General features: G+C 38.1%; 1 protein-coding gene across 1 annotated transcript in view; it reads left to right on the top strand.

Moving 5' to 3' along the window:
• GABRA4 (gamma-aminobutyric acid (GABA) A receptor, alpha 4) overlaps positions 1-24,753 on the top strand; it is a 92,325-nt gene that overhangs the window by 62,076 nt on the left and 5,496 nt on the right. The window contains exons 2-7 of the mRNA XM_010574551.1: positions 1,110-1,177; positions 3,677-3,897; positions 4,000-4,082; positions 5,855-5,998; positions 7,390-7,542; positions 10,877-11,136. Of these exons, the coding sequence (XP_010572853.1) occupies positions 1,110-1,177; positions 3,677-3,897; positions 4,000-4,082; positions 5,855-5,998; positions 7,390-7,542; positions 10,877-11,136 (929 nt within the window). The remainder of the gene's footprint in view (positions 1-1,109; positions 1,178-3,676; positions 3,898-3,999; positions 4,083-5,854; positions 5,999-7,389; positions 7,543-10,876; positions 11,137-24,753) is intronic.

The following is a 24,753-nucleotide window of genomic DNA, read 5'->3' as shown; positions in this document are numbered from 1 at the left end:
TAGATTGCAAATACTATGATAAAGCCTGAATTAACAGACTCGAGCCACTTACCACCTTTAGAAATTTGAGTTGTAGGGGTTTAGAAACTGTGGTTGTGGATTTTAGTTCATACTACTTCTTTTTTTTAAACATATACTGTTTGGTAAGACCATTAGTAGATTTTTTTTAAAATTTTTTTTTTTTTTTTAGTTTATGATGTGAGTTAATTGCCTGAACTAAACTGTTGGCTAATGCTTTGATCACAGAATCATCATAATAGTTGGTAATGATTAGCAGCTTTCTAGCCTTTTACATTGGGTACAGACCTAAATCCCAGTGAAATTAGTTATTGCATGTGTTCTTTAGTTTAAGGGGAACTGTGGAGTGTACTGCAAAGTGACTGCCCATTTGAAATTTCAAGTGTTTTGTCCTGTAGTAAAGAAAATGATATGTTAAAATGAAACTGCTTTCTCTGATAGTTACTATGCCGTACCCAGCTGCGAGAGTTCAAGATCTCTGCTTGGTGCGCTGTTTTTAACAGTGCCCAAAGTATCACTAGTTCCTTCAAGACAGGCTTTGTAGTAGCATGTGGACCTAGGTTCAGACCTTCAAAAATGCTTAGATATCCAACTTTTATTTTGACTGTTAGTATTAAAGCACTTAAGTACATCTCAGGGTATGGATGCAGTTCTTGATCCTGTAGTACAAAATTGCCCAGTGCATGGCATGCTAATATGTGTAGTCCAGTTATTACCAGCAGGACCGAATGTTAGTAATAAATGCCTTGGGGAATGTGGATTTCCTGAATTCAGTGCTTGTTGTTAATTAGCGTGGTGTTTTCAGTGAGCCTTTTAAGTTTTTGGCATTTGTTTTCTTACCCGTTGAGTCAACATTGGTTTTCTGAATGGGGATTTGCATGGAAATGCTGCTTTTGATTTACTAATGTGGTAAAGGTAATTGAGCAGTGCTTGTTATTAGAGACTTATCTGAAATGACCTGTGTTTGCATTTTGCTCTTGCTCATCCACAGAACCCTCAAAGCGGTAACTGTTCACACGCCAGGATCTTTTATGGGAATTGTTGACCTGCAAAATTCAAATTTTCTTGCTCACTTCCTTTTCATACATTAGGTCCTGTTACTGAAGTCAAAACAGATATATATGTCACCAGTTTTGGACCTGTTTCTGATGTAGAAATGGTATGTATTTCTGGGATTAAAATGCCATTTCCTGGTTCTGAGAAACCATTAACTGAAGTAAGGAGTGGATGCTTCATCTGTACTGTTCTGTCAATCATGCAAAGTAGGAAAGATTAGTAACAGCTTAATTTACAGGTTATAATTAGATACATCAGGCCTGATTCTGGTCGCACTTTCACTGGGTTTTGGCTGGCTTAAGGAATTCACTTCGTAGGATTTAAGACAGACTTTCACGTTATAGAGGCAGAATCTGGCCTTGTGGGGGGTGCCTAAGTCAGCTTACTGTGAGGAGGACATGTAATATCTTTGAAATTGCTTTTCCTTTCTGAAACCTGTGTTATTCTCAGGTGAATAATAATGACATCATTTCACAAATACTTGTTGACATTTTCATTTCAGATGAATGCCCTTTGCTGATCTTTGTGCCCCTTTTAGCATCACATTTCACTGAATGTTTGACTGATGAGTTTTCATAAATGTCTGCAGAAACTGAACGTCAAAGTGACATGCATGAAATAGTCACAGAAGAGATACGTTACAGTTGCACGTACTGTTATTTGTGCCTGAATGGCATCTGCATTCATTTGAGGTCAAATCCGGCAAAACTCTCATCAACTTCTATAATCCAGTGGTATACACGTAAATCAACAACAGTTTCTCTTTTTATAAAATATCTAAGAAATGCTATGGAAGTAACACAGCCGTATGTGCTGCACTGAACTTCTTTAAGAGAAAGGCCGTTTCAGGGCAGTGACTTTCTTCCCATACAGTGTCATTGTGCACTTTGTGGTGCACCTGATTTAGTTCTTTCATGTGATAGCAAGATACTTTTTCAAGGGCTACATCTGTGACAGCAGTCTCATGTTGAAATGCATCTTACCCCTTCAATGCTTGTCATGTACAGTATGATGCTGTTCAGTGCGACAAGGGGTACAAGAATCTGGTCCCAAGGAAATCTAGTAATGTGTGCCTCAAATCTAAAAAGAGGGCTGCATGGCATCTCTCGGGTTTCACTGAAGCATTCGACATGGTGCCACATGGGAAATTATTAGTTATACTGCAGAAGGCAGGAGTGAGAACATGGACTGAAGGTAGGTAAGGAACTGGCAAAAGGAGAGTTTACATTAGGTGTTTCCCCTTTCATCATTAGGGATTAGTTAGGAGGCTATTCAGGGATCCAGGAATTGTTTTTGGAATAATTTTTAGTTAATGTATCCATTAGTGACTCAATGTAATCTGAATGTGGCTGCACTCATAAAACTCGCTGAAACAGCAAAGTGTGATACAGTCTCAGTACAGGGGATGATCGGAATGTCTTTTTAGAGCTGGGTTACTTTGGTACCCAGTGTAATGAAAATGGTTGAAATTTTGTATTACAAAATCTGTCATGTAGAAGCTAGTAACAGAAACTGCTACTTATGAGCTATGAAGTTACCAGCAGGAAATGACACTAGAAAAGCGACTTTTCATAAATTAACTATAAACCACAGTGGAGGATGCAGCCATGGAGAAGATGACAGATATAATTCTAAGATGCATTACACTAGTAGACATGCCTCCTTGCCAATGTGAATAGATATGGCCATACAAGTAGTTTCAATGGTAACATTATGCAGAAGAGTTTGAAATACAATGAGAAAACATTGTTTGGCTTAACAACAAAATCACAGCCATCAGAGTGGTTCCAAAGAATGTTTATCAATGTGGTGATAGGTGCTCATTTATATATATGTGAATTATATAAAAGCACTTAAAGCTTTCTATGACCATTTTCAATTCCATGTGATGCTTTTTTTGTGAAATGCTTTAGCTTCCTGAGATCAGAAATGCATTCCTTCATCCATTCATTCACATATGATTTCTCATGATGTGCCTGTGTCTGCAGTTCTGCAGTTGTTGTTTGCATGTTTTCTTTGAAGCATCTGAATGGCTTTTCTGAGGAAGTTAATGGGATGGTTACGTAGTTTAAGAACAAATATGTATATATGCAAGTCTATATGTAATTCATTATCCATGTTTTGTGGGCATGGCAAAGAAAATATTTAGCTTTCCTCAGTTAAAAGCTTATTTTCCATGAGTTGAAATTAAATTTTCTTTCCTAAATTTGTAGTGGAAGTAATCGTTTGTCCTGGTATTTTTAATTTAGCCAGCAGCAGAAAATCCATGGATATCTTTTCTGTAAAAATCTCTTGACACTTACTGTCAGAGATCATTTTGTTTCCAGTTATATGCTTGACTACAAATTCAGTTGCCTGCTTCCTGCAACCTAATTAGATTAATTATTCCATAATGATTAAATATGTGTAGCAATTTATTGATATGACTAATGTGGGAAATTAAGCTATTAAGAAGTACACAATACTTTAATTGGTGGAAATACATTTGTGTAGTGGACTTAGCGTTTTCTTTACTACTGATTTCTTTGTTCCTGAGGGATTTCTTATTTTACAGGAAACACACATGCAAATGTGATTTTTGTTTTTCTGCAATTTAATACAGGAATATACAATGGATGTCTTCTTCCGTCAGACATGGGTAGACAAAAGATTAAAATATGATGGCCCTATTGAAATTTTAAGACTTAACAACTTGATGGTTTCGAAGGTGTGGACTCCTGACACTTTCTTCAGGAATGGGAAAAAGTCTGTTGCACATAATATGACAGCCCCAAATAAGCTCTTCAGAATAATGAGAAATGGCACCATCCTGTACACAATGAGGTATCTAACGTGTTTGTTTGGCTTCTTACAATTACTGTATGCAAAAGTTATACTGCCTAGACAAAATGGCAACCAGAGACTATTTAATTTGTTCCATTATAGGCTTACAATAAGTGCAGAGTGTCCCATGAGATTAGTGGATTTTCCCATGGATGGTCATGCTTGTCCTCTCAAATTTGGGAGTTGTAAGTTGCAATTATGAAATTTCTTGTAACTACAGAATTTAAATAGTAGAAGTAGATTTTTAGCAGTTACTAAACTTTCTGAATATTAGTCTTGATACACAATCCTTATGCAGACAAAACTCCTGTTAAGTTCCTTGGGAATTTTATTTAGGGCCTCAAAAATTAAACCCAGGTAGAGATTTGAAAAGCAGGCAGTGATTCAGCTATTATATTAAACCCCACTATTCTGGCTACACAGTTGCTTGAAATACGTAGTTTTTCTTGGTTCTTAGGGAGGAATTGGATACTCAGTGAAGTGAGAGATTCTCTGTAGAAGACAAAGAGGTTGGGATCCATCTCAGCTTACAACAGCCAGGTAAAAGGCACTTAGGGAAGCAGGTTATTTGACTTTCTGTATACTTGGTGGAGGCACATTGACATCCTAAGATGTGTAGGTTATGTGCAGAGATTTGACCTTTAGTTGTATTTGTCTGTCTCCTGGCCTATAATGGGAGTCTGCATGGCAAGTTTAGACTAGATAAATAATTTTTAGACTGGTGAGAGGAATCTTAGTTCAGATGACTTCCCTTTTCTGCTTTGAAGTCAGACATAGATTTTTGGATAATCTCCAAACTTTGGCTAGAAAGAACATTTTGGGACATACTGCGTAACAACTGAGGGAGGTAGTTAGGATTCCCTGATTTGAATCCACAGCAGAGACCTCCGAGACCACCTGGGGATGGTTGGTGCACTCCATTAACTATCCTGTCACTCTTCTAAGCCTCCTTGGTCACTGACTTCTCTGCTTTATACTCCACTGTAGTCAGTGGTTGGACATTAATCTGTTTTCCTTGACCCCAGAGCTCTGAAGTTAGAAATGACACTCTGGACACTCCTCAGTCTTTCCTTAGCATAAATTTAGCTTATTCAGTTGGGTAGTCAACCAAAAGGGGGATATTAAAGACGCTGCTCTGATAAGGTTTTTCATCCCTGTTATGGTGAGACTGGAGAACAGATGCTGCCAAATTTGGCTTTGGTATCAGCGATACAATAGGGGAGCTTCAATAGTGGGGGCTTCTCCACTGGCATAATTCTTCAGGAGGAATCACCAGCCAGCAGAAATTGTGCTTGACTCTGATCTGATCTTTTCCTCAGTGAAACTTGAAATAAGATGTAGCCATTTCCAATGCAAGACTGATTTAATTTAATTTTAACAGGAGTTTGGGCTGTGTAGGGATTGAATGCTAGCCCTAAGTTATATCTTTTGTATTAAATGTGAAACATTTCTTTGGGTGTGCTTATTTTTGGGCTATTGTGAGTTTTTTACTGACTTCTGGTTTCTGGCAAATATTTTAAACACAAGTTTAAAATATTATAGTTTTTAGTATAATAATTCTTTTCTGTAAAGAAATGTGCACCCAGTCTCCAAAATGTGTCCTCCTTATACATGCTCTTTTTTTATATAGTAGTATACTTTAATGATAAAATTTTAGATAGAAATTTCTAAAATAATTTAAAGATAAACTTTACATGCCCAATAAGGGCTGATCCAGAAAGAACTCGTGTTTAGACTTCACATTCAAATGTGAATTCGTGTGTGACACTTGACATATGACCTTAGCTGCTATTTATTCTCCTGTGAGGGTGGTTTTGGGGGGTAACTTAACATGAAAGGTATCTTCTAAAGTTGTTAGTGTGAGTCTTGCCATTTGGTTTCAGTAAGTTTGCATTGGGCTCGTAAGTAAGGTGTGAGAAGAAGTTTCCTATTTATGCAAACTGATGCTGTGTTGTAGATGCTTATCCAAAGAGTGAAATGATTTATACCTGGACAAAAGGACCCGAGAAGTCAGTGGAAGTTCCTGAGGAGTCTTCCAGTTTAGTTCAGTATGACCTGCTTGGGCATACGGTATCCACTGAAACCATTAAATCTATTACAGGTAGGAATCTCGTCAATAAAAATCAACTTGAGGTAAAACTAACCCTGTAACATTGCCTGAGGCTTTTTTCTTTCCTTCCTGTAAGGTGTTCTACTGAATGTCCTAGGGCATATATGAAGCACTGAAAGCATAAATCTGAATTAGGTTTCTGTCCTTCAGATTTACATTTGCAGATTCATTACAGTAGATTGCGACGGTCTTTCAGAAAGCTAGAATGAGATCATTACTCTGAGGGACAAAATGAGCATTTAATCACTGCTTAAAATGCAGTTTGAAGAGTCAAGAGGATGCCTGGGTGAGGAAGTAATTTCTCAGCACTGTATCCACATTATGTGCAAAAGACTTCCTTTGTTTGGTGATGCAAACAGCTCGGGATAGAAGTACAGCATACAGAATGGGTTATTAAAGCCATAAAAACCCTCTAGTCAGATAAGGATAGGCACAAATGCATTAGTCACAATAGATACTTCTGCTGATTTGTGTTGTAAGAAATAAGGCAAATGGCAACTACAGGCATCCGAAATGAGTGAAGTATCACTGATGAGCAGTATGGATACAAGCATACTCCCAAAATATTTTTAAAATTTGGAATAATTTTCTAAGCATCAGCAAGTTTGGGTGTTGCGAGATGGTCAAAATGAAACAGATAAAGTAAATGTATTTGATGTATTGCTCTACGGATGTTTTTCTCAAAGATAAAATTGTTTTGCAATACACTAGAAATTCACTTCTCAGCATATTATTATGAGTTAACAACAGAATTTCCTTACTGTCCCCAAAATGCTCATTCTGTAGTGCTTTATTTAGACAGTTTATTCCATTAATGGTAAAACTGCCATTTTTTTGTTTGTTTGTTTGATATGAATGATAACATTTTAGAAAAACTTAACAGTATTTTTAATTCTTGTCAATGATTTTTGCATTTGTTTCATTATCATAGTGGTGCTGACGTATAAACCTAGTAAAAAGCTGAGATGCTTCCATAACATTTAGTGTGCATCATTGTTATTATTGTTTTATTTGGCAGGTAGGTACCACAATGTTATGGATACTATAGGTAGCTAAATAGCTTGTGTCTTGGGACTCTTTTCTTCAACAGCTGCCAAAAGAATTTTAAAAATCATGCTTATACTTTAAAATGTAATCCAGTATTAGTTGTACATTTATAGTATTTTTGATTCCAGCTTCTGAATGGCACTGTAAGGACCTATTACTTCCAGGGTTTTTTGTTTAAAACTTTCATTCATTCTTGTGTCTAAGGAACATATAATTCTGTACATGTTAAGTGGAATGAATAACATCATCTTAAACAATCCTAGCTGATAGTCTGAAACAGTTATTCTGCAACACAAATTTTATGCACAGTCAGAAATTTTTTTTTTTTTTTTTAGGCGAATATATTGTTATGACAGTTTACTTCCACCTCAGACGGAAAATGGGTTATTTTATGATTCAGACCTATATCCCCTGCATTATGACTGTGATCCTTTCTCAAGTTTCATTTTGGATAAATAAGGAATCTGTTCCAGCTAGAACTGTATTTGGTAATTATTTCTTTTTTTGCTTTTTCTCATACTTCCTCTTTTAATGACTTTCACTAGAATAGGCCTTTTTAGTGCATTGGGGTATACTGCCTCCATACTAGTGTAGAAACAAGGGAATGATGTAAATTCAGAGGAATTTTTGCTGTCGATGTATGAAGAATATTGTTATGTGAATCCTTGGAATCTGAAGAGAGACTTGGAATATATAACCTGAAGGGTGGCATGGTTGCCTGTGGCAAATGGGTGTGCATCTCTGGGGATTCTACCTGCTTGGGGGAGCAAACTGGGAAGACCTGGCCCTAAGTAATACAGTCAAGTCTTTAGTCTACATCCAGAGCAGTTTTATCCTCCAGTGGACAGTAGTGTAATTACTTGAACTCACACTTTTTTACAATAATTTGATTGGGAGTGTGTGAGATGTACAGATGTCTTCTTATGAGATATCTGTGTCATCAGTGGAAGCTTGCTGTGAGCTGTTACTGTAATTTCATGTTTAGTGCTTTTCTCTCCTTTCTGCCATTGTCATTATGAAAATGAATTAAAAACCCAAAGTGATCGCAAGATATTAAAATTGCCCTCACCAAAATACAGCTTGAATGAAATGCTTCAGTGAACTCTGAAAATAAAAAACAAAAAAGCTTCTATGGACGACAAAGCATAAGGAAATTAAATGGAAATATGATTCCTAACAAAGAAGTAGGATAAAAACATTTTTAAAAGCAGTCTTTACAGAGCAATGTCTTGACTTTATAATGTACTGTAGTCTAAAGCAGGACTAATTAGGAAGAGAATGTTCTACAAAAAGCCTTTCTATAGATAGATAGCTGCTGGCAAGAGTGATAGGAATTAATGTTTCTACGTGACAGCCCATTTGAACATGTGAGTGGAGCCAGAACGCTGTTTAATATCACAAATTAGACAAGGTTAATGATTAGTTATAGGAGAAACAAGCTGTAAACCTAAGAACCCCACTAGCTCTCAACTCAAGTGTTATATTAGGCAAACTAGTATATCACTTCAGATGTCTTTGCAGTGATGTTGAATAATGGTACTTTTTGTGAAGGGAGTATTGCCATGAACTGGAAAGGTAGAATCTGTATTTACAGACAAAATATGATAGTTGAAAATGTACAGAATATAGAGCAATAGATGTAATATGTGTCATTATATCCATATGTGAAACTGAAAACAAATAATAAAGTTTGGACATCCACTAAGTTACAGATAAGTCTCTTGAATGCCTTTGAAAGCAAATGGCTTAAAGTATGGCTAAAAGTATCTTTTTAGTTTTCTTGCAAATTCCAACAGGAATCCTGTTTTCTAAAGTTTTTCTTAAAAGAAGATAGAAATGTTGCAGGCAAGAGATAGGAATAAAGCCAGAATACCCACTATGGTACCAGCTTTCTAGAGGAACTGTCAGAAGAGGCTAACCAAAAGATCTTTCCATTGGACACTGCATGATTAGGGAGAACTTGGCAAAGGATGCCAAGGAACAAACAGAGGAAGGATGCACAATGAACAAAGGTACATGAGGTTGTGATTTCTGCAGTCAGACCTTCAGACACCTGAACCTGGTGATTGTGGGAGATTGGTGTTTCTTAGAGGAAAGAAGCAGTAATATTAAAACAGGTTTTAAACACTAATTTTTATATTAAAATACTCAATATATTTTTATATGGTTATGTGCATTTCTAATCAGAAGCTTGCAAGTATTTAGCTCTTGATAATTACAGTACCTGTGTGTATATATTTTTTACCAGAACTTAATTCCCTACCCTGTAAATCCCTGTGGCAGGTATCCAAAGGCAGTTGCAGTGGCAACTGCAAGTCTCCCAGAAGAATGATTTAATAGGGGGAAATCTGTTAAAGACTATGGCAGTAGACTATAATACTGTCACAGCCTCCTCCTTGTGTTTTGGGAATGGTTGGTCATTCAATTCACTTCATCCTATTCTTACATCTATTAAACAAATGTCTTTAGAAGGACAATTCAGACAAACTATTTGCTTGAAGTGAGCAGAGCTAGAATCAGGAAGGATAGGGCTAAGCAGGGATGGGTTTCTTCCAGGAAAAAAATAACTTTCCATAATTTTTTTTTTCTCAGACTTAAACATTTTCAGTGGTGTGTTTTTTCAACACCTTCCCACTGAAGAAGGTTTTGTGAGCTTGCATCTGTGTTTTTATCCTGCTGAGTTTGCTCTGAGATATTGTTTGTGCTTGCATGAACTTGCTATTACTCTTTTTTCCTTTTTTTTCTCCTTCAATAGGAAGGACTGGTTTCATTGTGTCCAGTTCTCTGTATGGCAGTGTCTAGGTGAAGCTTTTTCATATCAGATTGCCCAGATGGAGTACCACCATTTAGGCAATAGGGCACGTGAGGATCCTGTTGAAAAACATGCTCTTTATTATTTTGAATTCTTCTGACCATGAGCATTTCATCTTGAATTGAAATGGGTACAGTGTTCTCTTCATAAGAATAAAGACATGTCCATTTGTAGTCAGTCTTCCTTGAGGTTTTCATGGTAGGACTTATGCGGTGTTCACTATATACTTGGTATTTTATATTTGTATGATATGGGATATTTTGGATGAAAAAGGAAAAAAAGACCCCATACCTTGGTTTTATACAGCATGTACTTGCATTTGAAGTATTACCATGAAGTGGTCATATTTGAGTTCAGTGTTCATGCTTGTACACTTTAATTAAAAAGTTGTTCTTTCAGAAGATGAAATTCTAATTAAATTTCATCGATTGACTAGTAGCAGAAGGGTTTAAAAGGTAAGGTGATGGTTTCTTAATTAACAGAGTTGTTAACATAATATTCTAGTTTTCCTTAGCACCAAAATAATTTGCCATGACTTAACAGCACCTGCATCATGAGTGGGATCAGAAGAATGGATGCAGACTAATAGGCGGTATTCTGAACCCATTACAGGAAAAATCATGTTTTTGTTGCAGTCTGAGGAGCACTCCCCTATTTAACAACTTAAATTATGTTCAAATGTTTAGAAAGCAACTTGTTGTAGGAAATTCTACTGAACTTTACATGAAAAAAATATGAAATTAAGGCTTCAGTGTTTTCTTCATGTGAACTCTAGATCATCTGCTGAAGTCATGGCTTTCCATGCCTCCTTTAAAAACTGGTTAACTGTTTTGTGTGCATAGCTGCTTATAGATACATGATGGTTGCAATGACTTAAATCTAACGCACTATTCACAAGTAGCAGAGAAAGACTCTTAAGTGATTTAAAATTCTTTGTTTGAAGCTGCTTGCCTCTATTCTCACTTTGTTTTACTCTGATTCAGCAGTGCTTTTGCTTTATTTCTTTGAAGGAATAACAACAGTGTTGACAATGACGACACTGAGCATCAGTGCAAGACATTCACTGCCAAAAGTATCCTATGCTACTGCCATGGACTGGTTCATAGCGGTCTGCTTTGCCTTTGTGTTCTCTGCTCTTATTGAGTTTGCTGCTGTCAACTATTTTACTAATATTCAAATGGAAAAAGCCAAAAGGAAGACAGTAAAATCACTTCTTGAATTTCCAGTTGCTCCAGTACAAAGAGAAAGAAGTACAGAAGAGACAGTCATGGTACGTTTTCAGCTTATACAAACATTTTCTGTCTTTTTGGTGGTGTTTCTTGGTAAAAACGGGCCTTTAACTTCCTCCCAGGTTCCCTCTGAGCTAATGATGCAGTATAAGTCAGCCTAATGGAAGGCTAATGCTACACTATATTCAGTGATAAAACCCTGTAAAATATGATTTAATTCTTGCATTATTGGATTAACTCGGGGGAGAGGAGGAGGTTGCGTCCATCCATACCTGCAGTCTCTTCTATATTTAGCTGTGTGTTGTTGGAAGTCAGATAGGATGGGTACCTTTAGGAAACTTTTTTTCCCTTTGCGCATTGATTCTGGCTGGACTGATTATACAGACCAACATATTACAGATTATAAGGGCAGCATGTTATCTTATGTGGCTAACGTCTTTAATGTGGCTACTATCTTCTTGGGGGGTAATCCCAAGCACAAATACAGCCTGGGCAATGAGTGGATTGAGAGCATCCCTGCGGAGAAGGACTTGGGGGTGTTAGTGGATGAAAAACTGTGTAGGACCCAGCAATGTGCACTCACAGCCCAGAAAGCCAATTGCATTCTGCGCTGCATCAAAAGAAGTGTGACCAGCAGGTCGAGGGAGGCGATTCTCCCCCTCTACTCTGCTCTGGTGAGACCCCACCTGGAGCACTGTGTCCAGCTCTGGAGCCCCCAACATAAGAAGGACATGGACCTGTTGGAGTGGGTCCAGAGCAGGGCCACGAAGATGATCAGAGGGCTGGAGCACCTTCTCCTATGAGGAGAGGCTGAGAGAGTTGGGGTTGTTCAGTCTGGAGAAGAGAACGCTCTGGGGAAACCTTATTGCAGCCTTTCAGTACCCAAAGGGGGCCTACAGTAGAGATGGGGAGGGACTTTTTACAAGGGCATGTGATGATAGGATGAGGAGTAATAGTTTTAAACTGTAAGAGGGTAGATTTAGATTAGATATTAGGAAAAAATTCTTTACTGTGAGGGTGGTGAAGCTCTGGCACAGGTTGCCCAGAGAGGTTGTGGATGCCCCATCCCTGGAAGTGTTCAAGGCCAGGTTGGATGGGGCTTTGAGCAACCTGGTCTAGTGGAAGGTGTCCCTGCCCATGGCAGGGGGGTTGGAACTAGATGAGCTTTAAGGTCCTCTCCAACCCAAACCATTCTATGAATAAAAATAAGCTAAAGCATTGCAGTTGCACCTTGGAGAACTTCCCTAGACATCACAGTTCTCCTTTCATTGCATGTATTGCCTATTCAGAGTTTTCTTTCTTATTCAGTTACAATTTTGTTTTTTTTTAATGAATGTTGGATGGATCCTTTGTGTCCACCATAGATTTAATTTTTGTGCAATTTGCGTATCTTTGCACAGGAGCTCACCTCAACTCCTGAAAAGGTTTTGGGGTTCTGTTTAACAAAATGCTTTCCAGCTTTTATAGTGCTTTGGATTAAGTGTGACTTGTGTGGTAGCTATCTTAGCATGCAGACCAGTTAATAAATGCTTGATCTCATTTCTAGTTGAGCTCACCGGTAATTCTCCTTTCTTCCCTTTTTCCATTCCTATATGCTTACTCTCTGCTGCATCACTCCTTCTATTCATGAGACACCTAGCCAACAAAGTCATTACAGCACTTGCACCAGCCAAGCGGTAGGCTAGTAATTCCCAGCCATGGCTGACTCTTGGCAGCACCACTCAAGAAGTAAGATGCTGACAGTAGCATTGTAATTTACTCTTCCTGTCAGGCTGACTTTGTAATTTCCTTTGGCTGAGCCATGATTCAAGAACTGCTGTTTTAGACTAACTCTTGGTAATTTTGTCTTCTGTCTCTTTTCACATCTCATTTGTCTCCTTCCCTATTCATCTGCTTGTTTTTGCCTTCCCACCCCTTCCATTTGCTATTGCTGCTCAGCTGCTGTCCACCCACTTCCATTTTTCTTCCTCTTCTTTGCTCTCCTACTGTAGATCATTACGGTTTTCAATCTTCTGGCTGTGTTGTTCTGTTAGCTTCCATTTCTGCTTAAAAGGATAGATGTGCTCCTGAAGAGTTTGTTACTTGTCACTCCGTTGGCTGCTAGTAAGAGGCGGGAACAAGAAAAAGTATGTTTATAGTAGTGTGTAGTTCGCCTTGTACATAGAAGTATTAGTGCTGTTAGTTTATGCTAAGCTTCTTGATTGTACAGCATGCAGTTTAGTATAATATCTCGGGTACTCCTGAGGAGTGTTAGTAAATACTGCTTTTGGTGATAGGTTTTACTTGGATCCATAGGAAAATAAATTACATAAGAACAGTTTCATCCTAGGTTTTTCTGTAAGGTTTGATTAAAACAAGAGGAAAAATAGTAGTTTTCTCAGGTAGCAATGATGGAGTCTTAACAAAACTGTTTTGATTCATGGTCAGAATTGGTGTAAGTCAGTCTTGTATCATGCTTAGCCATTTACACACATGTTTTGGAGAAACTTCTCTTCGTCTCTTTCTCTCTGTGGGTTTTTTTGTTTGTTTTTTTTTTTTTAACAACAGCACACATGCAGCTTCACCCAACTTGAAAGCTAGGTAAAATGACATGTGAACAGTTCTGTTCCACTGCTTGCTTAATACCTCTGTGATAAATGGGATAGTGTGCTTACAGGTTTGGGGATTTTGAAAGCACTCAAGGGAGCAATCTACTTTTTTGAAGTGTTACACATTAGTGCTGTGAGTATGTAAAGTGAGTGATAATGTTGTTTGTACCTTGAACTGTTATTTTTTTTTATGGCTTTTTCTCCAGTTATGGCTATGCTGAGACTTGAGTCTTTGCTCTTCCAGGACAGGTGTGCAGGGTGAGCCCACAGGTACTGTTATAAAGGCTTAGCTATCATGCAGTCCTTTCTATGACTAGATGACTTCTGTTCTGATCTCCTGCTGTGCAGAACAGAAGCTAATAAGGCTGTTCTGATCCTTTAGAAGCTAATATGGCTGTTAGACTCTGCTTTCCAAGCTGACATGTAATATAGTCCTCTCCTTAAAATTTTTAGTTTTGCTTATAAAAGACTAATCTAGAATTTTCTTATGCCTTATTATGAATCTGATTTTTTTTTTCCTGCATATATACTGTCTAATCAGTGCTGATTTACCAGAGAGAACAGAATCTCAGCTTCCTTGTGAGTTTGTGGTGCACAAAGAATGCAGGACAGTAGCCTGACTGTAGCATGTAATCTGTAAGCATTGTTTCTTAACATAAAGACTACACACTTTATCTCCATAGCTAAATGATAGGCTTTGATTTCTTAACCAAGTTAGTGTTTGAAAAATGTCTGTACTACACTGCCACTATTGTGCTAGAAATTGTTAGCCATACAATTGCCAGAGCTCAAGGAAAAGTTTTACTTTAAAGTCAAAACTTTTTTCAAACTGACTTTGCCTAATCTGGTAAATTTGCCAGTTTCCCAAAATTAAAAATTTTCACTTAGGCCAGGGAGGAAGTGTGTGTAAATTGGGAAAGAAGATGCCCAAATACCTAAACTCTGCAGTTCTTTCTGGTGCATATTTCACCATTTGCAACCTGCTTTGGATGTTCTACTAATTGGAGGGGGAGATCCTTCTCTTATGCCTGTTAGCCCTGTACTTTTGCCTGCCTTGAAATGGCATACAGGTGGCTGCTCTGACTTTTCATAGTTGAGGTCCCATCTATATAGGTCCCCTGAAAAGAAGAAAAATACAGAGCAATCGAGGCTGTTAAGGAAAACAAGCAAAGGGATATTATACCTTTAAATGAGGGTTTCATTTTATGGGCTGTTGATTCTGCGGTGTTCACTGGATGGTTACATGCATTTGATTATTTTTTTTTAATTTAATTTTTTTTCCTCCAGTAATGTGGTGGGATTGTCCTAGAGGGTTCTAGGAGGGAGCAAGCTGGGCTATGAAACCAGATTCCCTATAGAATATTGGGATTTTACTATCTGATAGTAGTGGAAATTAGGGATATTAATAGTAAAATTTGGTAAAATAAAGATAAATGGCACGTAATTGTAAGTCCTTTTTGACATGTATGTGTTTGACCAATTTCTGACCATAGAATTAAAGTGAGTTTTCTATATTGAATCAGTTCATATATTACTCACACTAATTAGAATTCTTGGTGGTGGGTTGTTCTTTTCTTTTCAGTCAAAAACATTTTTCCAGTTGTCTTGGATCAAAGGCAACTCCTATCATTATGATAAAATTATTTGGGATGTGTTCATTCATATTCCATATTTCTTCAGCGCAACCAATACATCTTTACTGTGGCAAATGTGGACTATATGCTTTTCTAAGTTATTCTCTTGTGTAATTATATTTACATTTTTGGAGCTACACGATGGGTGTGACTGATCAATGTATTGATTACAGTAAGCATTAAATAAGTTCAGAGGCTAGCTAAGTAATCTGAACTGTGTTAATTCCAACAAAAAAGTCCTGGTGTCAAGCTAATTTACTGGGCTGGGGGTGGCAGGAGTAAGCCTGTAGTGCCTGCAGAGGCAGCGTGTGCTCCTCTTTTGCTTGATTTGGTTTTAGCCATGGTATTATTCAACCTCTTTTTACCCTCCTCCCCCTCCCTGCCCCATTTCCACTTTTTCTTCTTGTTGTCTATAACTTTCTGATACAAACTTAATGTGTTTCCATAAAGAGGATTGCAGTTCTGCAGTAGACACCCCATGAGTAGGACCCAAGCTTGTCTGAGATCTGCCTTGAGTTCACAAGGAACTTGGACAGCCTTGCTCATCCCTTCTGTCAGGGACAGTGAGATAGTACTGGAATCTGTCTAAGCCAGGACAGATGACTTACACCATGGTCTCCTGTGATTTCCTTGTCTTGGGCACAAGTTAAAATGCTTTCAGGTTAGAAGGAATGAACCTGTCGCTAAACGTTCTGCACTCCGTTATTTAGTAAAAGCAGAAATGTTGCAAGTCAGTGTGTGATGGAAATGAATGATTTATAGCTTGTTATTGGACTCAGTCTATTTTTATACTTCTGCACTATTTCCTTTTCACTGTATTCCTATGAAGTTTATTTTTAAAGACCTACCCAATTTTGGAGATGAAGAATGCTACTGAAAAATAGTCTTCAAAAAATAGGCTCCTAAACACTTTTAACACAAGCTTCAACCTCAGCTGTTTGTTAAAAGAGTGTGAAACTTGAAAAAAACCAGGTCAGACTCAAATGAACCTTTTGAATGGAATAATTTCTTCATACTTGGTCACAAGTAGATTGTAACTCTTAAACTTTCTTCCTCTTTTCTGAAGACAGTTAAGTGTCATGTTGTCTTGAGTAAGCCCCGTAATGTCTAATGGAGGAACTCAAGGGTCAAGCTCTTCGCTGCCATGTACGTGTACACTCCTGTCCTTAATCGGAGCATCCATGCTGGGGTGATATGTGACTGGCAAGTACCTGACAACAAGTTTACAGAAACATTGTCATGTGGGCAACCTGCATATGTGCTTTCATGCAATTAAGATATATTTTCTGTCATACAAAGTATACTTGCCTTTTAGTCATATGATGGATACAGCTCAAGTTACATGATGCGGGATGGGAAGAAAGTGGGATCCTTTTGGCAGCTTTTGGTGAAGAGATGTCTAGAGCAATTTGTCTAGAGCTCGTGCCCAACTCTGTGCCCCATCTCATGACTTCCAGAGCAAGGATTGGGCCAGATAAATTGTTCTGATGGGCTGGGTACAATCCAGAGGCCATAGGCTGGATACTTCTTTTTTTAGTGTGTGTGTGTGTGTATGTGTGTGTGCCCTTTTTCTGTTCTTAATCCCTGAAGTTGATTGATGCTGAAAGAGCAGCAGATATGCTCTTGTGTCTAAGGCTTAGACTGTAAGAGAAAGTGGAAGTTTTAGCCTTTGAACCAAACCGTCTTTTTGAATATGTAGACGTATTCTGTAATGAAGAGAGGTGCATAAAATGTACCAGATCTAGAGTGGTACCACTTAATTTCTTTGCCTTTTCCTTGGACTAGTAGAATAACAGCTTCCCCTGTCCCAGCAAATAGAGAAGTGGAGCTAAACCCACTCCCCTCATGTGTGGAGGGAGGTATCTGAAGAGCAGCTAGATCTTAATGGCAGTACTTGGACCACAGTGGTGGTCTGTTCACTGAACCCCGTACGCGGATGCATAGCTTACCTTTTGTGCGTGACTTTGAATAGTCCTGCAGTTGGAACAGCATTTCAGTTCTTAAATATAATAATCATTTTTTGCTGCTTCACTACTTCTGCACTGCCTAGGGTGTTATGGTTCAGGGTTTTTTTAGGGCAGTGGCATTTAAAACTCAGATCCTAATGAAGGACTTCAGGCTCAAGAAGTGTGTAGAGTGCATGCAAATATAAGGACAGGACCATAAAAAGGGAGGCTGCTGTGCCACGTGAATAGTTTCTTTGACATGTCAACAATTTTCTGTCCCCTAGTTTCAGTAGTCAACATTTTTGCTGTTGATGATTTACAGTCATAATATGCTAGCATCGTGTTTAAGTAGGATGAGAATGGATGCAGGTCATAAACAACTGGCACATTTCGTAGTGAACGCTATTTGAACGATAGGAGAGAATGACTACCTGGGGTAAGGCTGCAGTGACTAAGTGGGAGCTTGATGTTTGGATACCTGAAGATAGAATAGATCCAAAATGGTTCTTAAAATATTTTATTAGTTGTGATGCTCAGGTACAATGTTTTGTGGGTCCCCCCCCCCTTTTTTTTTTAATTTTCAATTGCTTCTTTAGTTTTGTTTGGTTTTTCTGTTGTTTTTCTTTTGTTTTTTTGTTTTTTACTTGGTTCACTAGACTTTGATAGTCCTACCCAGCAACTTGCACTACTCAGAATGTATAAAGCTAAATATGTGCTCAAACGAAACGATTGGGACATAAATGCGGGGTGTACAATTTAAAATGTTTTTCTTAATATTTCACATAGTATGTCTTTCTAAATATCACAAATTAAAGTGCTGTATTAAAAATTTGGTCTCTTTCCAAGAACCTGATATTGCTCTACCTTTAACATGGTTGAGTTGTGGAATAAATTTACGCTGGAAGTAGAAACATTTGTCTACTGCAAAGAGAGCAGAGTAATTACTGGAAGTATGCAACGTAGTATTAGGTTTGCAGCTAGATTCTGACCCAACTTAACTGTGATGTAAACTCCATTGAATTCCAGAATTCAGTTATAATGAAGGTAAAAATGGCTGGGTGTTGATAAAACGAACAAGTGTGTTGGAATTCCAAGTTGGGGAATGAGGGTTTTTTTCTTATTGATAGTGGAAATGTCTTTGGGTTTTTTTTCTCATTTGTGTGGGTTTTTTGTGGTTGTTGTTGTTGTTGGTGGTTTGTTTTTTTGTTTGTTTGTTTGTTTTTTAATATGCACAAAAAAGGCAGGAATTTGATTTCAACATCTGATTTATAACTAAACAAAAAAAATCCTGCTGGAGTGCTATCTCCTCCAACCCTTACTAGGAAATGCGGTAATTGCTCATTCTTCAATTTTCTGTAAGTGTTACAATGAACTACCACAATAGTAAGCAAGAGAATATGAGGGATATGGTTGGCTGTTATTTATCTGATGCTCAAATACCTGACAGTGTTTACTGTAGTTACTGGAAGACTTAATTTAAATAGTATTAGGATAAGGCTTTTATTTTGGAAGCCAAAGGATAGCTCAGTAATGTCAATCTTTCAAGTGGTTATTGTAGAAAATACTAAACCCCATTGCTTTTAATTCTAAAAATACACTTAAATGCCTTTCTCTGTCATTGTGCTGATCGACTGAAAAAAAACCCCTACCATGCTCCAAAAAACCACATTCCTTATGGTTTCATCATTAGAATAAACAACACATGTTCCTGTTTAATAATAAAAGATCTTTTCATGCTAATATCAGTTGCAGGCATTAAGATAGGTCTTATATTGATCTAATTGCAGTTTCCTTCCTTTTTTTTTTTTTCTTTTTTGTAGAGGCAAACATTAAGTACTCAAAAAAATATGTGGTAGCATTTCAGAAACACCAAGTCAGAACAAACTTGTATGGTGACAGGGGCAAAATTTTCAGATTGTTCAGCATCCCTTATAATGCAAATTGTCGGGGAGTTTTTAGTTTTCCCTATGATGATTAGTATGAAATGATGCCTTTAAACATGAGGCTCTTAATATTTTCTGCTTAAACCTTTTTCTGTAATTATATTTAAATTTCAGTTTTGTTTCCCCTCCACAAGGAGTTTTCAGTACTGGTGAGCCCAATGACACCAAATTGCAATTGAGTTTCACAGCTGTGTGAGATTTCTAGCTGACTTCATTTTTACACTGGGTAAATTGGAGTCAGAAGAAATAAACGTTGAGAGGCTTGGGAAAATCTATGAGGCAATGAGTGTTTAAGGCATTTTCAGCAAACTACTGAAGCAAATTTAACCGCAGCTTTAAGGTCACGGAAAAGTGAAAGATACAGAAAATAATGAAGGTCATTGGTCCCTAATCAGCTGTTCTTCTTCCTTTCATAGATGTTATACAGAGCACCTCCGCAGTTGGTTAACACATGACCTATCCTAACAGATTTATCTCCCCCTGCACCCCCTCCCCCAGTAGTTATGTTTTCAGTTCTTTCATTTTTGTCATGCTACAAATAAAACCTTTAAGAATTGTGCACACCAGTGCTTAAGAACCATAGAAATGCATACTTACATATACAAGCATACATGTATGTATGCAAGTATATGCCTCTTAAGCATCATACGGATGAATGGGTTTATTTGGCATAAATTTGGCATCCATTTTTTGTAAAAAGATTCTTCTAATTTACGTCTCTTTAGTAACCTTGAATTCACTTTTCTTCCACATTGTGCACTTTTAGGCCTGTCTAATGGTGGAACTTATATAAGATGGAGTGCTCTTCTTACCTCTCTTCCCATCACATGATTCAGATTGCAAAATGAGCAGTATAGATGGTGGACTGGCTCTTATAGCTTATCTCCCCTCACTTTTCCCCTTCCAAATATTCTGCATTGCTTATTGCACTGCTAAAGCTATGGACTAGAATTCATTGTATTTTGTGGCATATTGGTCATATTCCAGGGCTCTGTAAGGCAACCCAAAATCTCTAGTACTATTCCAGTAAAATTTTGATTGACTGGCTCTACAACATAATAGTAAAACATGGTAGATTTCTCCTCCAAGTTGTGCATTTGCTAGCAGCATGGCAATATGGTGACTCAGTGGGATTTGGGAAAAGCAGCATTATTTACACTGATGACAACATGCTACTTCCCTGGTAAATGTCAAATGGTGTGAATTTGGCAGGCTATCTAATGTCCTCCCAGAAGAACAGACTGTTTTCTTAGGAAGGAATGGTAAGGACAAAAAACACTGTGGTAGAGTTTAATAGGAAAATATTACTCAATTACCATACAAACAATTTTCATGTTGTAGCTAAACAATAGGTAATGCCAGACTTTTGGTTGCTTTAAGCCTTCCAATTTTTGCATGAGTTTGTTTGAATTCATTGAGATCTCCCAATTTGGGAAACCTATGCTTTCCTATAGCACATCACTGACCTTCCTATATATTAATTTACCTGCGTGGTCTTGAAGGTTTAACAGTGCTGTCATGGAAGGCTCTTATCTTAGTCTTGCAAAATTAACAGCAAGGCATAGAGATGTTTATTTACTGTTCACTTCTGAGTTCATTATAGTAACACATCTTTTTATATGCTTGATTATTCTAATAAACAATTAAAATTCTTCTGTGCAATTTTAAAACTGCTTTGATTGTGGTAGCCTTTTCAGGTTGGTTTTGGTTTGGTTTTGGGTTTGTTTGGGGTTTTTTTAGTTGTTTTTTTCTGGTTTTGGGTTTTGTTTTGTTTTGCTTTTTACTTAGGGAGATTAAGTATCTAAAATGGTGATTAGGCACCTAAAAGGCTTATTTACTAAATTTCCCTGGGTAGGCATGTACAGAGCTGACTTGCAGCTTCCAAAGTGTTTGCCATGCATCTTAGGTGGAAAAGATACTTCCTCTGTTTCATCTGAATGGCCAGCATGCCTATTAGATACGGTCTCCCACAAACTCCACGTGGGAGTCTGAGCAGGCTTGAGTCCTGCCCCTTCTGTCTTGGAGAATTGTGTTAGTAACCAGACTGCTAGGTAGTCCATGGGGTGTTAAGTTCCTATTGAAGCTGCTCTTGTTATGTTAAATAATTTATATGGGCCCAGGGAGAAGGAGAGGAATCGATTCTGGAGCCAGCTTGTCTGTGCGTGCACTGCAATGGGAGGGTGAGATTGAAGTGTGCAGAATGCAATATCCATAACATGGAGTGAGGAGCACTTGTCCTAGAGTACCGAGTAGCCTGGTGGGGAAGCACTTGAGATGTGCAAAGCCTGCGCTGATATCCCTGCTACAGTCAGGGCAGATTTGAGAAGAGGTCTCCTATCACCAAACCTATGTTCCCATCCTGGTCACTGGGTTACTATAGAGGAGGACAGAGTCTTTTTGTGAGTGTCTTTTTACAGTGTGACTTAGCTATGTAGCTTCAGGATAGAGCTCAGATCTGAAAGTGCTAGGTTGGATGGCTGCTCCTGCACAGACATGTAATTTAGGCTGTGATCCTACCCAGGGCATTTTTCTCCAGCCTTGACAGCTGCTTGCTGGATGTCAAAGTGTTAGCCCTCTCCTGCTAGGACTGGTACCAGATGGTGGTGTTGTGACTTGTAAATCCTGCTGTGAATTTATCCCTGAGAAAATAGATGCTACTGCTTTAAATATTGTACTGCCTCTGTCCCAGAGAGAGATACCACTTTGGTGATATCCTGTGTCAAAGATCTGCTACAAATCTAGAAAATGTATTGGCCTGCGGCAATGAACTCTCTGTTTAAGTAAACAAATGGTGCAAAAGCAGCCCTGGGACCTTGCACAGTGGTGCTGTAAAGGTCTGTTGTAGGATGAAGCTGATGCAGGTCTCCTGAAGTGTCTATATATCCAACCCCACGACTGCTGAGCTATTTTCCAAAGAGTGCTGAGGTGGATTAAAAGAATACCTCTGAATTATATTGCAAATACGTGGTCCTAGTTTTAATGTGTACCTGTTTATCAGCGGCTGATGATGGCTGTGTTTCCTAGTGCCCAGAGGGCCTATGAAGGGGATTTTTGGCACCGAGTACTACTGATTCTCTGTTAGCTCAGGCAGTAGGAACTGCTTATTTTGGATTCACATCCCAACAGGATGTATCCATCATATAAACTATGAATCAATTTAAAATTGCAGAGACTGATTTAAAGCTGCTGTGTAGAGCACTGACAGGCTACAGGAAGATGCTCTTCAGTTGTATGAAGGAGCTAACTGTACAGTGCTGTACCAACACCAGGATTTCCCACAGCTTGCAGTGCTTACGTTCTTAAATACAGTCCTAAGGATAAAGTTGCCTGATGCCCAGGTAATCACTTTTATCACTGCTGCATTCTCCCCAGGACTTGGCATGTGACTTTTAAATAAAGTTCTTGTTTGTTTTACAGATTCTAGGTTGGCCTTATCATAGGGAATATGCACTGTGGTTGATACCAGCTCTCTTTGTTCTGTAACAAGATGACTAAGTTTGTCAGTTCAGTATTGGATATTGCTGTGCTGATGATCCTCTTCTCATGAATTTCAGCTCAGCTGCTGCACGCTACTTCAGTTCATGCTAAATTTGCAATCTTGACTTCGTTGAAGTGCAAAATTGGCTTGCTTGTCAAAAACTGGTAATACATACAAAACAATCCAGTACTTTATTTTTTTGGCTAAAGTCAAGGCTTATGTAGGCTTAGAGAAAGTTTCAGAATTTCCACATTATGTGAGCAGCTGTTTATAGTGTGCAAACCTTGTTAAATATTGAAGAATTTAGATTGACTCATATTTGTGCACCATTTTAGTGTGGTAGTAAACAGCAGTATCCATCAAAGTTGAGCTTAAATGGAAAAGCAAATGATCTATGAATTGATTTTTGGCAATAGATGTGTCGTAGGGTTTTTTTTGTTCTATACATTCTGTCATAGAAGCTGACCATCAAACTTGCTCCACAAATCTGCCACAGTATTTAAATTGTATAGATTTATCCTGAAGTATGCTAACAGCATCCTTCATTGTATTATTCATGGTCAATTGCATGTGAATCCACTTGTCAAGGGAGGCTACAGCATTAATTACTGCATTTTACACATGCCTGCAAGGAGATTGGTTAGTTATCCTATCTTCATGCCAAATAAAATGGACTTTCTGCTCTGGGACTAGCAAAAGGTCATCTTACATCAGGACTTTTTACATAGGAAGAATTTGTACTGAATGTATCTTTCCCCACTTCAGTTCTTTTAAAGATAAAAACCATGCAAAAATAGCATGTGATGCTTAAAATTAAAGCAAGATCTCTATGCTTCTTAATACAATAAATATTTCAAAAGCTTTTTGCATACTGCATGCTTATGACAGAATTTGTCTGACAGAATTTGAACCTCCTGTCCTATCCTATGCTCCCCCGCCTTCCCAGTAAAATATGCTTATGCATAGGATGGGAACTTTCTAAATCTCTTGTACTGAGCTTTTTTTTTTTAATTGTGTAGACTAACGAAAAATTCATTTGGATAGAAAGAAGGAGTAATTATCAATCTCTCCTGAAAAAGTCTGGAGTCAGCATTTCCCTGTGTTTGGTCAATTCCTTTTCTTTGTTAGTGCAGTCACCTATCTACCTCTGGCATGTTGTACCTTTTAGTGTCCCTAAATAAAAGTCTTGGTGATAAATGTTTGAAGTCCCATGGGGGCTGAAACTTAGCTTTCACTGTTGCCAATCTTGGCTGTTAAAAATCAAATAGGAGATCGGTGCTGTAGATTCTCATCATTAACGTATCCTAGCCAACCACAGAGCATTATTCAATGAAGATGTCCTATGATTATATCAAAACACATATTCTTAGATTATTGTCAGAACTCTTGAGGACTTTGTCTATGTATGGACAGGAACTGTGCTCTTGAATCGTCCAGGATTTTGAAACTCTCATCCATAGTGTTTCTGCCAGTTAAGGTTCAGAGGCTGAATTCTCCTGACAGGATCAACAGCAAGGTTTCCTCTTGAAGGAGAATACAGCAAAGCAAAGTACTTACAACTTCTGGCTTGGTGGTTGTTGTGAGGTGTGGGCTTGGTTGGACCAAGTCAGAATGACAGGCTATTTCAAAGGAAGGGTGAGGCATCATTTATGTAAGCAGCAAGTTGTTGTGTTTATAGAAAGGCAATCTTTATCAAATGTATTAAGGCTGGCATTGCATGCTGTAATATACTCCATTTTATGGTAGCTTCCAGGCTCCCATTTTGCATTCCTGAACAACACCATTTTAAACATCTCCCAGAAACCTCACTGAAATGCCTCCAGAAAATCAGATCCTTTCTCAATCTAGAGTGGGAATGTAAAGAATTTGGACTCAGTATTTCCTGTGGAGCCCCATCTGGACTAGTGCAGCAGCTCTCTGTTGGCTCAGGATAACTGAGTAGTTTCCTGACTTGCCCTCAGAAAGGAATCTTTACTCAGATAATCCCTCCATTTTTTGGGTTGCATTTTAATTTGGCTTGCATTTGATTTTCATGTTTTATTTCTTGTTTTCATGCCTGTGGTGGGTTG

The sequence above is a fragment of the Haliaeetus leucocephalus genome, unplaced genomic scaffold (genome assembly GCF_000737465.1).
Source record: "Haliaeetus leucocephalus isolate CR32 unplaced genomic scaffold, Haliaeetus_leucocephalus-4.0 Scaffold439, whole genome shotgun sequence".
NCBI lineage: Eukaryota > Metazoa > Chordata > Aves > Accipitriformes > Accipitridae > Haliaeetus > Haliaeetus leucocephalus.
The sequence above is the reverse complement of the archived record's forward strand: the minus strand, read 5'-3'. Positions and strand labels throughout refer to the sequence as shown.